The following is a 17,392-nucleotide window of genomic DNA, read 5'->3' as shown; positions in this document are numbered from 1 at the left end:
GGGCAGATGAAGTCGGCCTGATCATGACCAACCTGGAGAAAGCTAATCAGGTGAGGAGACGTGTGCTGGGGGCTCATTCTCCCCGGGGCGGGGGTCTCGGGCCAGGCGGAGAGGAGGGAGCTGAGCTCAATCAGTATTAATTGAACTACATGCCATGCTGAGTGCTGGGGCTGGGAGCTGTCTGGGACCCAGCCGCTGAGTTCCCAGAGGAAGGAGGGTGGGGTACAGACAGAACACTCAGAAATAGGGTGATACAGGCAGCAATGGTTGGGGAAGGGACACCAGACCCAGACTCAGGGGTCAGGGAAGACATCCCACAGGAAGGGTTGTGGAGCTGAGACCTGACGAGTTAACTTGAGACTGTAGAGGGATGGATTCCAGGCACGGGACGGCCCTGGTAAAGGCCAGGAAGCAGCCTGCAGAGCATGACGAGTGCCCTTCCCCGTGGGAGGAAGGCAGAGCAGTGACCAGAGATCCCAGGCCCATCCCCAGGCTAAGCTGGGACATGGGTCTCTCTCAACCAGACTGAGTGAGGAACTATGTTCCATAGAGCCGAGGGCGGTGACGAGGGACAAGCCCGGGGCTGCTTCTCTCCCTCCATCCCCACCTGGGGTCTCCACCAACCTCCTCACTCGATCACCAGGCAGGCACTGTGTGGACCCTAACCTTCCCTGGGGGCCCCATATCCTAGTCCCAGCCCGGGTCCTTGTAAGTCCTTCAGCCTCTCCGAGTCTCAGTTTTCACATTTATAAATGGGGTTCCCGCGTCCTGCCTTCCTCTGGCTTCAGATGTGTTGCCGTCTGCAGGACAAAGTTGGGCAGGACTTTGAAAGGAGGTAAGATGTGGCCATAAGGGTCTGGTCTGGAGTCCTGCGGGCCTACTGTATCTCTCCCCGGTCCCCTGCAACACCAGCAGCCAGGGGCATGGCCAGGAGGGGTCAGCAGTGTGACAGGGCAAGTGGTCATTTCCCTGGGGGTGGTTGAGGGAGGCCTCCTAGGAGGACACTTTGCAGCTGGGTTCTGAAGCCCAGGCGCTGTTCTCTTGAGGAATGGCATTCCAGGCAGAGGGCACAGCAGAGGCAAAGGCCCGGATGCCTGGCTGTGCCAGCCTAAGGACAGGGTGCTCCCTCCTGCAGAGGAAGGTTGGAAAAAATAACGTGTTTTAGGTTAATTCTTTGAATAGGTAATCCATTTACTTAGTTCAAAACTGAAAAAGGTACATTAGGGCATAGCCAGGAAACTCCATCTCCCCTCCCTGAACTTGCCCCCAGTTCCCCTCTCCCTAGCAACCGCTGTTACAGTGTCTGGGGTCTCCTCCCAGAGATCCCTTCACAAGCCCATGAATATCTACTTTTACCCCTTTCTAAAACAAAAATGAGGGACTTCCCTGGCAGTCCAGTGGTTAAGACTCCATGCTTCCAATGCAGAGGGCCCAGGTTCAATCCCTGGTTGGGGAACTAAGATCCCACATGCCGTGTGACCAAAAATAAATAAATAAAAGAAAGAAAGAAATCACAACCTTGGTATGCATATCCTTAAGAGAATAATTAGCAACTTGAAAAAATAATAATTATTAATACTACGTACACCCTCCTGAACCTTACTTTTTCCGTGTATGTGTCTCAGAGCTTGTTCCGTATCTGTATATAAAGCAGTTCCTTCTGTTTCACAGCTGCTTCGTGTTGCACTACATGGACGCACAATCGTCTAACCCAGGGGAAGGCAAACTTTCTATAAAGAACCAGAGAGTAAATATTTTCAGCCTTGCAAGTCACTGTCACAACTATTCAACTTTGCAGTGGTAGAGTGAAGCATAGGCGATATGGAAACGAATGGGCAAGGCTGTGTTCCAGTAAAACTTCATTTACATAAACAGGCAGCAGGTTGCAGTTTGCCAACCTCTGGTCTAACTCATACCCTATTGATGAACGTTTATGGTATTTCCAGTATTTTACCATCATCCTCCATACTGCAGTGAATAACCTTGTACAGATATCATTTCATACATACCCAAGCCACTGTATAGGGCAAATTCCTAGAAGTGGAACCGTTGGGTGAAAGAGCTGTGCGTTTATAATTTGGCAAATGTGACCAAACTGCCTTCCATGGGGTTGTGCCAGTACACACTCCCTCCAGCAAGGTCTGAGAGGGCCCATTTCCCAATAGCCTCACCAGCACTGTGTGTCGTCAAACTTTTGGATCTCTGCCAATCAAGTGGGCTTAAGAAGAGTGATCTTAGAGTAGTTTGAATAGGAAGCATTTTTAATAATGTTTATTTTTTCCTGAGTTTAAAACTAAAAACTGCTCATTGTAGAGTACTGAGAAAAAAGTAAATGTCATCATATTAGTCTTTAATATCTGTATTTATTAATACTATCCTAAATGTGAACAAGAGGATTCTGGAGCAGAGCAGATCATTATTACTTGTATAGTAAAAACCATGCCAGTTTGCCTCAGTTCTTCCCCTGGGGTGACAAGACGAGAGCCAGATATCCTCCTACATGCACCAGAGTTTGTGCTGTAGGCAACGAACCACCCAAATATGAATCTGGGTGGTTGTATAGTATAGTAAAGGGACCTTCTGAGAAAGGGAGAGGAATCTACTCCCAAGTATCATGATGAACAGAAGGACAAGGATCCTGGGTTTCTAGCATTTGGAATATAAATACTTCTCTCCAGGGGAAGATAAGACTAGTAGCTTTAAACCCAGCTTTACAACCCAGGGGGTGTCTCCACGGTCTGGGTCTCATCCCCCCTTGAAATGTCAACAGACATCTCCCAGGAGGTGAATCTTTCTGGAGTTCTCGCTAGCTAATCAGTCATGTATTAACTCCAAGGCTTGTCTTTTAGCCCAGATCCCAAGTTTCAGTCACATTTGCTCAGTATGCCCTTTGTGGAAACATAAAAATGTTTTCTCTACAACCCCACACGCCCAAAACCTTTCCCAAAACAAAACTGACTCCTAACTCAAACCATTCCTGGAACAAGGCAGGATACTAATAAACAAATCAGTTAAAACATAAATCAATGAAATGTGCGCGCGGAAGTGTGTGGATCTCTGTGCGCGTATAGTGGGCACAGCATCCTGATTGCTAAGGTCAGTGTGTAAGTTAAACTTAATTGCTATGACCTGCATCACCAGCTGGAGGTCAAGATACAACTGCAACTCTTTTAATTTTCCATAGTTCAAGATCCCATACACCCTGTTGTTGTTAATAAAGTAAACCAGTTATTGACACATTTGTATGTGTCAGGCATCAAGATGAGATACCTAATGAGTTGTATTTTACCAAATTACTTACTTGCAGAACAACCCTATGAGATAGTTGCTCTTATGACGCCCATTTTACAGACAGGGAAACTGAGGCCAAGGATATGAAGTTTCTTGCCCAAGGTCATACAACCAGAAAGAGAGACAAAGTACAGATTTCTCTCCAGGCCACAAGTCTACATTGTTAACATTTGGATGCTACCTTCCAAACTTTTTCTTAGAAATTTTTGAAGAGTTAAGATTCAGTTTAGTAAACCGTGGCATTCTGATTTTAGATGTATTTCAACACTCCTCTACAGTTTCATTGCCCCCATTTCACAAAAGGAAAACTAAGACTCAGAGAGGGGAAGTAACTTGCCCAGGGGCCTGCAACAGCTTGTGAGGCACCTCTGCAGACACCATATGGCACAGGAGCTGGGGACAAACTCTGGCCTTTTGACTAGCCAGGCCTGAAGTTTACTTGGCAGACAGAAGTGGCCTGGGAACGTGTGAAAAATTGCCAGTTCCATCAAGACAGCATCTCCCTTCCTGCCCTAGTGAAGAGGGAATGTTCTAGCTCCTCTTGGATACACACCAGGGAAACCAAGAGCCAACTCAAGGGTCCAGGACCCAGAAAGGAGGACCCCAGGCCCTCAGACCTGCCTTCCCAGCTGCTGCCTGAGACAGTGCAGGGAAGCAGTGGAGGGCCAGGGTGGGATCGAGTGTGGCCCTGCTCACCTCTTAACCACACTTGCTCCATTTTCCTTCCCAGCGAGCCGAGGCTGCCCAGCGGGAGGTGGAAAGTCTTCGGGAACAACTTGCCTCCGTCAACAGCTCCATCCGCCTGGCCTGCTGCTCTCCTCAGGGACCCAGTGGGGTAAGGATGGTGGAGGAGCCACGGGGAAAGGTTGGGAAAGGCCAGGTTTGTGGGTTTGAATATGTGGGTGACATTTTGTGGGTGGACCCTGCGCATTTGTGTGAAATTGTGCACATGAATGGGTGTGGGTCTCTGTGTGCATACTGTGGGCATAGCATTTTAATTGCCAAGGTCAGTGTGTAAAACATAATCACTGTGACTTGCTTCACCAGCTGAGGGTCAAAAACAGCACAGCTCTTTTAACTTTTCAAGCTCAAGCTTCCACATACCTTGATTCCATATACTTTGGAATCTAGTCAGGCCAAAGAGGATCATTTTAGTTGCCAGATGCCCAGCAAGAGTGGGTAGGAGGGTGAGTTTGATCAAGAGAGCAGCCATGCAGTTTTGGTGGCTGCCACCAGGTGTTGCTGTTGACCACTGGTCTCACACTGCTTGGAAGATGTGCGGGGACTGCTACAGGGATGCCCCACTGGTTCTCAGTCCCTCCCAGACAGCAGTGGAGCTGCTTACCAAGAGCTGAGGTTGACACTCATATCAGCCAAGGGTTCCTAAAATGTATCAGGGTGATTCTAATGAGGTTTCCCAACCAGCCACATGTTACAAAGAACCAATCTTTAGTCATCAACCCTGAGGTTCCTGTGTTAAGCCAGTTAGTCAGTACATCTTTCTCATTCCTCCAGGTTGGTGCCCCTTTGGGTCCTGGGGACATTTCCTGCCAAGGGATTTTTTTTTTTTTTTTTTTTTTTTTTTTTTTTTGTGGTACGCGGGCCTCTCACTGTTGTGGCCTCTCCCGTTGCGGAGCACAGGCTCCGGACGTGCAGTCACGGTCATGGCTCACGGGCCCAGCCGCTCCGCGGCATGTGGGATCCTCCCAGACCGGGGCACGAACCCGTGTCCCCTGCATCGGCAGGCGGACTCCCAACCACTGCGCCACCAGGGAAGCCCCTGCCAAGGGATTTTAATCAGGCCCACCCCAACCTACCCTTCTGTCATGTAATAAGAGTCTTCATTGTTCCTCTCCCAGAAAGCCTGGCTTCCTTATGTAAATTGGTCCACCTTCTTTCCAGATTTCTTTCCAGATATCAAGGAATGAAATTCATGATTGCTTACATAATAACAGGTCTGCTCCAGGGTGATTTGCAGCCTCCATTCATGAACCTGAAGTGGCTGGCATAATTTTCATTTCACCTGACACCCTGATACATAGACCTGTGTCTGTATCTGTCTTCCTGTTTAAATATTGGAATGAGTCTCTCTGAACGTGTTTTACTGTGTATGTGTGTCTGTTTGTGACCTTTGGGCAAATAACTGTATCCTTAACCTAACTGTGCCTCAGTTTCCTCATCTGTATAAATAGGACCTGCCTTATAGGGTTATTGAGAGGATTACATGGTGCTTGGTTTATAGTCTATGCTCAGTAAATATTTAATGCAGTGTTACTATTACTAGTGTGTTTGGGGTATGTCCAGGGTGTTTTTGCCCACGTGAGCATGTGGCCTCTGAGCACATACATGTCTGTGTGTGTGATGGTGACGCGTCTCTTTGGTGCCTATGCATTTCCGTGCGTGTGCTTCTCAGCATGAGTATCCCCACAGGTACATGTGTCAGTGTGTGTCCATAGGTGTGTGCACCTGTGCCCGTGTCCCAGGAGGCAGTGTGTATGTATCAACGTGCCTGATGTCTGCACGACATAGAGAATGAACACAAGAAAGACTGAGAGCGAGAGCGCTCATGAGGATGCCTCAGAGAGAATTTGCCAGTGGTTCTTAATTAACCCCCATGGAAGCCAGCAAATGCCTGTGCTAATCAGCCATGAGGAACTTTGCTGGGTTGGGCCGGGGGGTGAGCTTTTCTGAGCACAACAGTGGCGCTCGATGCTAATTAATTTAATGTGTTAATGGCATCCGCTTCCTGTTTTAATTGGCATTTAGCTCCATAGAAGAATAGCTGGGGTTGGTAGTGGTCAGTTGTTCTTTGTTTTTTTTTCTTCGTAATGCTGCTGAGATTCATTTGTAACTGAGCTCAAGGGCAGCCTGACTTCACGTCCCCTCAAAGAGAAACCTCTTCATCTTCAACCAGGAGAAAGGGGCCATTTCCTAAAACCCGGAGAAGCTGTGGGGCTTGGGGCTGGTGGCAAATTAGGATGAGGAAGGAATCACCCTAACGTGTCTCACGGCTGCAAGGTCTCAGGTCTAATCCTGTGGGTCTGTTGCTGCCGGGAGTGGGACCTGGGCCCGATTTAGAAACCCAAACCTTTGCTGTTCTCTTAGCCAGGAACATCCTATAACTACCACTTCCTCACCCAACTGACTAGTTCTTTTTTTCTTTTTTTTTAAAATATTTATTTATTTTGGTTTTGGCTGTGTCAGGTCTTAGTTGCGGCATGTGGGATCTTTCATTGTGGTGTGCGGGCTCTTCGTTCTCTCTAGTTGTGGCACGCGGGCTCCAGAGCGCGTGGGCTCTGTAGTTGGCGGCATGCGGGCTCTTTTTGTTTCTTTTTAATAAATGTGTTATTGAAGTATAACATCCACAAGGGAAAACGTGCATATCATAAGTGTACAACATTTGGAATTTTTCAAAGTGAACACAGCCCATAACCAGCATCCAGATCAACAATAAAACATTCTAGGGACTTCCCTGGTGGCACAGTGGTTAAGAATCCGCCTGCCAATGCAGGGAACACGGGTTCAAGCCCTGGTCCAGGAAGATCCCACATGCCGCAGAGCAACTAAGCCTGTGCGCCACAACTACTGAGCCTGTGCTCTAGAGCCCTTGAGCCACAACTACTGAGCCCGTGTGCCACAACTACTGAAGCCTGTGCACCTAGAGCCTGTGCTCCACAAGAGAAGCCACCACAATGAGAAGCCCGTGCACCGCAACAGAGTAGCCCCCGCTCACCGCAACTACAGAAAGCCCGCGTGCAGCAATGAAGACCCAACGCAGCCATAAATAAATGAATGAATGAATAAATAAATAAATATTTTAAAAAAATAATAAAACATTCTAGCACCCGGAAGCCTCCCTCATGACCCCATCCAGGTGCCGCTCCCCCTGACTTCTAACAGCACAGATGGGTTTTGCCTGTTTTGATATCTGATCTTAATAGAATCACGCGTACACTTTGGTGTCTGGCTTCTTTGGCTCTATGATATATCTGGCAGAGTCATCATACTGTGTTGCAAGTAAATGTAGATTATTCGTTTTTGTTGCTGTCTAGTATTCTGTTGTGTGAGTATTCCACAATCTGTCCACTTTCTGGTGGGTAGGCCTCTGGGGGGTTTCAGGTTTGGAGCTATTACAGAGAGGGCTGCTGTGAACGTTCACATCCTGTGTCTTGGTGCACAAGTGCCCACATTTCTCCTGCATATATTCCACCAGGACTTAGGGCACTGAATTTTCACCTTTAGCAGAGGCTGCCAAGCAACTTTCCAAATCACTAACTTGTTCTTGAACTTCATCACAGTTTAGACATACCTTCCTCCAAAATACTTTCTCTGACCACTCTTTCTCCCTCCTTATTTCTTTTCAAGAAGAGAGGGAAAGACATCCAGGCAGGTGGGACCAGCCTGAGCAAAGGCTTAGAAGTGGTAAGGGGAAAGCCACAGGCCTGTAAGAGGGGCTGAGTCACCCCAGGGAGCACAGCAGCCCTGCAGCCCCCTGCCCCACACCTCCCGGCCCCTCCAAGCCCCTGTTTGTGCCCAGGATAAGGTGAACTTCGCTCTGTGCTCGGGCCCTCGGCTTGAGGCTGCCCTGGCCTCCAAGGATCGGGAGATCCTGCGGCTGCTGAAGGATGTGCGGCACCTCCAGAACTCTCTGCAGGAGCTGGAGGAGACCTCCGCCAACCAGATTGCAGACCTAGAGCGGCAGCTCATGGCCAAGTCGGAGGCCATCGAAGTAGGTCTTGGGGAGGAGGTGGGCAGATGGGAGATGGGTGGGGAGTCCCCAGGCAGAAGGACGTGGACCAGCCTCACCATCTTTGTTCTTCTAGAAGCTGGAAGAGAAGCTTCAGGCACAGTCTGACTATGAAGAAATTAAAACAGAGCTGAGGTACTGTGTGGGGCGCAGCTGCCTGGGAAGATAGCAAGGGGCCCTCGGCAAAGTTCACCATCTTCCTCCCTCCCACCAGACCCCGCTTTGTGTTACCCTTGTCAACTCTCCACTGGCACCTTGGGTGTCATGCCCGGACCTTTGTCATCAAGAGCTGCCTGTGGGAAAACATAGCCTTGCTGGTGCTGTAACTGGGCAGGGGGATGATGCCTTAATCAGATGAGCTCAAGCCACACTCCTCCAGGTGACAGCAGACCAGTTCACAAGCCCACTATTTAAGGCCTGTTGTCCATTGAGTCCCGTGTTACATGGGGTCCTGGGGGCTGGGGTCCTTGCTGTCAATCAGGGAAGATAGCAGGTCGTAGTGCCTCTCCCCTGGCCTGGGGAACTGGCTGGCCTCACACTCTCTCCACTTTCTCTGGCAGCATCCTCAAAGCCATGAAGCTGGCCTCCAACACCTGCAGCCTCCCCCAGGTGAGTGTCCCCGCCACTTTCCCCACAGGGCAGGCTGCCCCTGAGAGCCTTGTACCAGCCATGCCCTCTCAGCCCTGCTTCTTGTCTCCTCAGGGCATGGCAAAGCCCGAAGACTCCCTGCTCATGGCAAAGGAGGCATTCTTCCCTGCGCAGAAATTCCTTCTAGAAAAGCCTGGTCTTTTGGCCAGCCCTGGTAGGGGAGGAGGGGTGCTCTTGGGACTGAGGGGCCGGGGTGGGAGCTGCCCGTGGGTCTCTGGCCTCCTCCATGCCCTCAGACCACTGCCTTCCACATGGGCCGGAGGATGATGGATAAAAGGCGGGCATGTTGATTGAGCGCCTCCTGGGTGCCAGGGGCTGAGCTGGGTGCCATCCACAGCTAAGCCAGCAGGCAGCTGTCCCACAGGGTGCCACCCACATCCACGCCCACACTCAGGGACACACAGCTCACTCAGGCCCTCCTGAGGTCCCCCGAAGGGCTTGCTCATGCCCTAGCCTTCGAGAGCAGTAGAAGAGGTCACGGGACAAGGAGGGCATTCACACCGCACCCCCTACAGCAGACCCCTGGGCACGGCCTGCAGACACGCCTGTCTCCCCCACATCGCCCCTTCTTCTCACACAGTGGCTTCATGACCTTTCAGCCATGTGGCCCCAGCCAACACTTTCTGTGTGCTGCCTCCATTTCCTCATCTGTGAGGTGGGGGCGGCAATGGGCCCTGTGCGGGTGGAGTAAGTTAGCAGCATGGGAAATACAAACACATAGACAAGGGGTGCAGGGTGAGCACCCAGGAAGTGGGCTGTCCTGCTCTGGGATGGGGGTTAATCCTCCCAGGGCAAGGTGTTGGGCCCATAACGAGTGCTCAGTTGATGTGCTTGATGGTGGGAGGGGGGCTCCCCAGAACTAGCATTTGGCCCGAGCCTTGAAGGATGGGGATCAGAGAAGGGGGCAGGGAGTGTGTGTGGCAGAAACAGCCAGTGTTGGCGCCTCGCGCCGCCAGACGCCTATAGCACTTGTCCCCACTCCCTCCTGCCCTGTGCCCTCTTCCTCTCCCTCCAAATTTCTGTCTCTTTGTATGTGTTTCTCTGTCTCCCTCTTTCTATCTCTTTGTCCTTCTGTTGCTTTCTGTCTTTCACTGTCTCTGTCTGCCTGTCTCTGTCTCTCCACCTCTGCCTGTCTCTGTCTCTCCCCTGTTATTTCTATTTTTCTATCTCTGTGTCTCTCTGTGATTTCTCTCCCTGTCTCTGTCTCTGTCTTTCCCCATCACTATCCACCTCTCTGTCTTTCTCTGTCTCTCCTCTCTTCCTCTCTCTGTCTGCCTTGGTGTTCTAGAGGAAGACCCTTCAGAGGATGTTGCCATCAAGGATTCTCTGGGCACGGAGCAGTCCTACCCATCCCCTCCACAGCTCCCACCGCCACCAGGGCCCGAAGACCCCCTGTCCCCCAGCCCAGGGCAGCCCTTGCTGGGCCCTGGCCTCGGCCCTGATGGCCCTCGGACTTTCTCGCTGTCCCCCTTCCCCAGCCTGGCTTCAGGGGAGAGACTGGCAGGGGACACGCTGCTGTCCAAGCACATGATGCCCCCGTCTGCCTTCAAGGGGGAGGCGGGAGGCCTGCTGGTGTTCCCCCCGGCCTTCTATGGCGCAAAGCCGCCCACGGCCCCTGCCACCCCAGCCCCTGGCCCTGAGCCGCCCGGGGGCCCTGAGCCAGCAGAGGGCAGTGGCGGCGGCGTGGCCACAGCGGGAGCCGGGGCAGAGGAGGAGCAGCTGGACACGGCGGAGATCGCATTCCAGGTGAAGGAGCAGCTGCTCAAACACAACATCGGGCAGCGGGTGTTTGGCCACTACGTGTTGGGCCTGTCCCAGGGCTCGGTCAGCGAGATCCTGGCCCGGCCCAAGCCCTGGCGCAAGCTCACGGTGAAGGGCAAGGAGCCCTTCATCAAGATGAAGCAGTTCCTGTCGGACGAGCAGAATGTGCTGGCTCTGAGGACCATCCAGGTGCGGCAAAGAGGTAAGTGCCGGCCGAGGGCCCATCTGCGACGCACAGGCTCAGACCTGGTCTCCACGACCCAGCCCAGGGCACGGGGCTGGCTGGGGTCTGAGAGCACAGCTCGGGGTTCAGAGCCTTGGGTCTGCCACCTCACAGCCGTGTGACTCGGGGCAAGTGACTCTGCCTTTCTGTGCCTCAGTTTCCCCCTCTGGCCGCTGTGATGCTGTTCAGGCTGATAACGGTGGGAAAAGTCTGGGCCCCAGGGGCTGCCTTGGCAGATACCCGCTGAGCACCTCCAAGCCTCAGTTTACCCATCTGTACGACAGCCTGGGTGACTGCCAACCTTGGCAGACTCAGTTTCTAGGGTAATCCACGTGAAGGGCCCAAGTTCTGACCTCACAAGCACCTGAGTTTGTGTCCAGCTCTGCATTCATCTACTGAGTGACCTCAGGCAATCCACTTTAGCTGCTCTGTGCCTCAGTTTCCCCATCTGTCAGCCTCATGGCGGGGGTTAAATGAGCATAAAGCATGTAGTAAGTTCTTGAGAACTGTTAGCTTTGAGGGTGGCTGCCGTCAGTGGGTTTTGTTGTTGTTATTATTATTTCAAGCTAGAATCACTTGTAGGTCCACAGTTTGTCACACAGACTAACAAAGTGATGGTCCTGCCACACATACTCACGGTCTGGCCCTCAGAGGAGGGCACCAGGCTGTCACCCTGCCCAGCTCCAGGGACTGATCCCCAACATGCAGGTCCCCACAGCAGATGCCTCCTTTCCTCCCCCAGGCAGTATCACCCCGAGAATCCGCACACCAGAGACCGGCTCGGATGACGCCATCAAGAGCATCCTGGAGCAGGCCAAGAAGGAGATCGAGTCGCAGAAGGGGGGTGAGTGTGACCCCACAGCAGCTGAGGCCCGAGGCCTCCAGGGCCTGCTCTGAGCAGGAGGCAAGGCCTTGTCCACCTTCATCCACTCCAGAGGGGATTCCAAGCAGGTCAGAACCTCTTTGCCTCTTTCCAGACCTGCAGCCAAGTGAGGTCTAGGCCTGGAAAGTGCCAGGTCCCATCCGGTATGGAGCTACAAGCCACGTGTGGTTATATCCATTTAAATTAACTAAAATTAAGTGAAATTAAAACCTCAGTTCTTCAGCCGCAGTAGCCACGTTGCACAGGTGACGAGTGGCGGCCATGTTGGGCAGCACGCCCACAGAACGTTGCCCTCACTGCGGAGTTCTGTTGGCGTTCCTGGTCTGAGTTGTCCAAATGTCCTCAACTTTCAGGAGGCACAGTGACCAGTATTCACACAGGAGCTTGTCAAGCACAGAGGCCTGAGCCTCACCCCCGACCATCGGTCTCACCTTCCTTCTTGCACCTTACTTTCAAGTTCCCAGTGAGACACTGTTCCCCTGGCTTCCTCCCACCTCTCAAACCATGCCTGCTACACTTCCCCAGTGGGTGCCACACTCAGAGCTCAGTGGTTAAAAACAGCATAAATTTATCATCCTACAGTTCTGGAAGTCGGAAGTCCAAAGTCAGCCTCCCTGGGCTACAGCTGCGTTCTTTCTGGAGGCTCTAGGGGAAAATCTGTTTCCTTGCCTTTTTCAGCTTCTAGAGGGTGCCCAGATTCTTTGCCTCCTGGCCTCTTCCTTCATCTTAGCATCATAGCATCTTTAGTCTCTGTCTCTCTCTCATCTTTCTGCCTCCCTCTTATAAGCACCATTGTGATTATGTGGGGTCCACCCAGATAATCCAGGATAATCTCCTCATCTCAAAATTCTTAACTCTAATCACATCTGCAAACTCCCTTTTGCCATGTGAGGTAACATGTTCACAGGTCCCAGGGATTGGGACATGGATATCTTTGGGGGACCATTATTTAGCCTATCACAGTGCACTTTCTTCATCAACCCCCTCAAACGTGGGGTTCCCCCAGAGCTCCACCCCAGGCCCTCTGACTTTCTTACTCTTCCTAGACGAGTTAATCCACTCCTGGAAATTCCAACAACCCTAACCCTAACGCTAACCCTAACCCTAACCCTTACCCCATCCAGGGGTCACTTAACTTCTGAGTGCTTCTTTCAAGCTTGTCCATCCCCACCCCAACTGCCACCAGCCTAGTGAGCCACCATCACCACTTGCTGGGACTATTGCAGTAGCCTATTTACTAGTCTTGCCAGTGACATTCTAGGCCATGCTCTGGCTCATTCTCCACCCAGAGGCCAGAGGGATCTTTCTAGAGGACACACATGGTCATATCACTATTCGAAATCCTTCCATGGCTCCCTATTACCCTCAGATAAAATCCCAAGTCTCCAACAAGACCTACAGGCCCTATTATAGTCTTCAGACTCCTCCTGACCCCTCCGTGCCTCTCACATGAACCGTTTATAGTCATGCTTATTCTCATTCCTGTTCCCTGTGCCCCTAATGCCATCCTCACCCCAGCCACTTTTCATCTGGCCAACTCCTGCTTATACTTTACCACTCAACTCAGAAGTCATCTCCAGGAAGCCCCTCATCCCCATCCAGGTGGATTGGATACCACCCCTCCTTGGATCCCCCATAATGACCTGTATTGTTTGGTGCATTGGAGCCAGAGTGACCTGGCTGCAAATTTTGTCTCTGCTACTTATTAACCGTGTGACCATGGGCAAATCGCTTAGCCTCTCTGTGCCTTCATTTTCTCATCTTTAAAATGGACACAGTATTTGTACTCCCTTCTTAAGGTTGTGTGAGGATCAAATGAGATCAGGCCTGGCAAGCACTCAACTGGGGTCTAGTATGTAGAAGGTGCCCCTGAAAAGTTAGCTGTCCTCATTACATTATCATTATTATGTCTCCATTGTTGCATTTATTCATGTTACAAATGACTCTGCTGATGTGGCTGTCCCTCCCACCAGTCTGGGGGATTCTTGCAGCCAGGGACCTAGTCACATCCCTGCACCCAGCATGAGGTAGTACAACACAGTGTAGACCACAGCTGACTTAGAACTAGATGCTGGCTTCAGCACTCGCACTCCATTTTACATTGTCTGCTGCCCCATGGTGGCGACTCGGAGCAAGTGTCCCGATTCCCAAGCCTCTGGTTGCTGCTGGAAGCCAGGAGTTCCCCAAGATCCCTCCCCTTCTCGGTCCCTGGAAAGGGTAGAGAGGGGCTTACCCTGCTGGGAGCCTACACTGCTCCACCCATATAATCTGCTGAGCCCTTACTGTGTACACCAGGGGTCCCCAACCCCCGGGACGTGGGCCAGTACCAGCCCACGGCCTCTTAGGAACCGGGCCGCGCACAGCAGGAGGTGAGCAGTGGGTGAGCGAGTGAAGCTTCATCCCCGCTCCCCATGGCTCCCCATCGCTGGCCTGAACCATCCCCCCACCCCCATCCCCCCGCCAGTCCATGGAAAAACTGTCTTCCACGAAACCGGTCCCAAACGTTTATTAAGTGCCTACTGTGTGCTAGATAGTGCTTACACATATAGATGAGACACAGTACTGGGGGGAAAAGAATCATGAGAAACAGTTTAATCTAACTCTCCCACTGAACAGGAAAACTGAAGCCAAAGAGGAGGAGACATACTCACAGTTATTCAGAGACCAAAGGAGAACCCAGGTCTCCTGACTCCCTGTACAGTGCTCTCCCACTGTGGGGTCAGAAACAAGGCAGCAAAGAAATTAAAAAGGCAACATCATAGAGGGAAACCTTTGCATAGTTGGGGGTTTCCTGTGAAGGGTCTGTGAAGAGTTCAACAAGAGGAGGAGTGCCAGGTTATCCCCCCCGTGCCCCTGACAAGAGTGGAGGCTAAGCAGAGAGCAATTAGCAGTCCTCTGGGAAGGAAATGAATGTGGTTGACACTAACTTAGGAGTTCTACTTTTGGGGATCAAAGGAAATGTCCAGAATGGGGGCAAAATTTTATACACAAGCTATCTCTTTATCGTTGTTTCCAGCAGTGACAAACTAGAAACAATCTTAAGTATCTAGCAGTGGGGGATCAGGTAAGTAAAGCACAGGGTATTTCCTCAGTGGTATATGTAGCCATTAAAGAGAGAAGAACTTATAATCATAGGAAAAAATACTCATGTTGACACCAAGTGAGGGCAAACCAGGCCACACTCCTGCATATCAAGTGTGACCATCCCATGAATGTTGTTAGAAAACAGATTGGAAGGAAAAACATGAGAAAATTTCATGTGGTTGCCTCTGGGGGAAAGATTAGAGGGGATTTTTATTTTCATCTTAATTTTCTGTGCATTCTTAGCTGTCCACAATAGGCATGTATTACTTTTTTAAAAAATAAATTTATTTATTTGTTTTTGGCTGCGTTGGGTCTTCATTGCTGTGTGCGGGCTTTCTCTAGTTGTGGCAAGTGGGGGCTACTCTTCGTTGCGGTGCACGGGCTTCTCATCGCGGTGGCTTCTCTTGATGCGGAGCACGGGCCCTAGATGCGCGGGCCTCAGTAGTTGTGGTGCACAGGCTTAGTTGCTCCACGGCATGTGGGATCTTCCAGGACCAGGGCTCGAACCCGTGTCCCCTGCATTGGCAGGCAGATTCTTAACTACTGTGCCAGCCAGGGAAGCCCCTACTTTTTTTTTAATTGAGGTAACATTCATATAACATAAAATTAACCATTTTAAAGTGAACAATTCAGTGGTGTCTAGTATACTTACAATGTTGTGCAACCACTGCTTCTGTCTAGTTCCAAAACATCTTCATCACCCCGAAAAGGAAACACTGTACCTATTAGCAGTCACTCCCTACTCTCCACCTCCCTTAAGCCCCAGGGAACCACCAGTCTACTTTCTGTGTCTATGAATCTACCTATTCTGGATATTTCATAGGAATGGAAACCATACAATATGTGGCCTTTTGTGTCCGGCTTCTTTCACTTAGCATGATGTTTTCAAGATTATTCCATATGGTAGCATGTATCAGTGCTTCATTCCTTTTTATGGCTGGATAATATTCCATTGCTCTATTGCTTTTTAATTGGAAATTAAAATTGAGGCTGTGAGGATCCACTAGGGTATAGACTGCACAACCAGGTAATAGAGGAAGGGCTGTGTTGATATGGGTTGGTCCAGGGGTGGGGAGACCTCAGCATGGGAAAGGCCACTAACAGGGCAGAGGGAAACAATGTTCTGTTGTTCCTTTTTGTTTACCACTCTTAAAAAAAAAAAAAAGATTTTTCACTAAGTGATACATTGCTTATTTCGCAGCTCAATTAGAAAGCAGGTTATACTGTGTTTCTTCTTCTGGAACTTGCTTTTATCTGCATAGATGGATCACAGCATATGCAAAAGACAAGTCTTTTTTTAATGTTATATTATCCCCATGAGCACTTTCTCCACATATGCTAAAATCTCACTGTCCACCTGATTTTTTTTTCTGTTTCCTTTTTTTTTTTAACATCTTTATTGGAGTATAATTTGTCAACCTGATTTTTAATGGCTGCCTAATATTCTGTCATAGGGATGGACCCTAATTTACTTAACCAATCCCCAGCTGTTGGACAAAGAGGTTGCCTCCAACATTTTGCTGATATAAATACTGTGCTGTGAACATCTTTGCCCTTCAATCCATGCTCTGACCATGGGCCTCCAGCCACCCTGTCATCTTTCCCACAGGTGAGCCCAAGAACTCGACAGCCCCACTGAGCATCACCAATGGCACAGCCCCCGCCAGCACCTCAGAAGATGCCATCAAGAACATTCTGGAACAAGCGCGCCGCGAGATGCAAGCGCAGCAGCAGGCCCTACTGGAGATGGAGGCAGGCCCCCGCGGCCGCTCGGTGCCTCCCTCGCCCCCAGAGCGGCCCTCGCTGGCCGCCATGAGCCAGAACGGGGCCCCGGCCCATGTCAAGCAGGAGGAGAGTGGTGTCGGCGGCGGTGGTGTCGGCAGTGGGGGCACCAGCAGCAGTGCCACACAGACATCCCTCACGGTCCTGTCCCCGGCCGCCTTTGTGCAGAGCATCATCCGGAAGGTCAAGTCAGAGATCGGCGATGCCGGCTACTTCGACCACCACTGGGCCTCGGACCGCGGCCTCCTCAGCCGCCCCTACGCCTCCGTCTCGCCCTCACTCTCCTCCTCCTCCTCCAGCTACTCCGGCCAGCCCAGCGGGCGGGCATGGCCCCGTGGGGACGAGGCGCCCACGGCCCCTGAGGAGGAAGCGGCCGGGAGTGAGGATGAGCCCCCCAGGGTGGGTGAGCTCAAGGCCGAGGGGGGCGGCCCCGAGGCGGGCAGCGGTGGGCGACTGGCCTACTACCCGGCCTACGTGCCCCGCACGCTGAAGCCCACCGTGCCGCCCCTGACCCCCGAGCAATACGAGCTCTACATGTACCGTGAGGTGGACACCCTGGAGCTGACGCGCCAGGTCAAGGAGAAGCTGGCCAAGAATGGAATCTGCCAGAGGATCTTCGGGGAGAAGGTGAAGATGGCGGGGCCCACCCTCGGAGCCTCCGGGGCCTGGAGCACGGGACCTGGGGAGGGAGGACCCCCATCCCACGTCCATGGTCTGGAAAGAATGCGTGTGTGTGTGCGCGCGCGTGCTCGTGTGCAAGAACTGGGCAGAAGCAGGATTCGGACCCTGGTCTGTGTGACCCCAAAAGCCCTTTTTCCTGTTTCCAGCTGTCCCTGGGCACTGGAGGAAGGGGAGCCAAGGGCAAGGAGGTTTTTAAAGCTGTGAAACCTTTCCATCTGGTTAGGAAATAGCCACCTACCCGACCCTGCTCGGGTACCCTCCACCGTTCCCATGGTCCATCCACTAAAGGGTT

General features: G+C 51.6%; 1 protein-coding gene across 2 annotated transcripts in view; it reads left to right on the top strand.

Annotated features, from left to right (window-relative positions):
* CUX2 (cut like homeobox 2) overlaps positions 1-17,392 on the top strand; it is a gene marked incomplete at its 3' end in the record, with an annotated part of 260,924 nt that overhangs the window by 229,857 nt on the left and 13,675 nt on the right. For both annotated transcript variants that reach the window (XM_082853200.1, XM_082853199.1), the window contains 9 exons: positions 2-50; positions 4,022-4,126; positions 7,829-8,020; positions 8,115-8,173; positions 8,599-8,647; positions 8,741-8,840; positions 9,975-10,653; positions 11,417-11,514; positions 16,247-17,046. In XM_082853200.1, the coding sequence (XP_082709326.1) occupies positions 2-50; positions 4,022-4,126; positions 7,829-8,020; positions 8,115-8,173; positions 8,599-8,647; positions 8,741-8,840; positions 9,975-10,653; positions 11,417-11,514; positions 16,247-17,046 (2,131 nt within the window). The remainder of the gene's footprint in view (position 1; positions 51-4,021; positions 4,127-7,828; positions 8,021-8,114; positions 8,174-8,598; positions 8,648-8,740; positions 8,841-9,974; positions 10,654-11,416; positions 11,515-16,246; positions 17,047-17,392) is intronic.

This window comes from Leucopleurus acutus (assembly GCF_964270905.1).
Source record: "Leucopleurus acutus genome assembly, chromosome: 13".
Taxonomy (NCBI): domain Eukaryota; kingdom Metazoa; phylum Chordata; class Mammalia; order Artiodactyla; family Delphinidae; genus Leucopleurus; species Leucopleurus acutus.
Note: the sequence above shows the minus strand (reverse complement) of the source record. Positions and strands in the feature narration are given on the sequence as shown.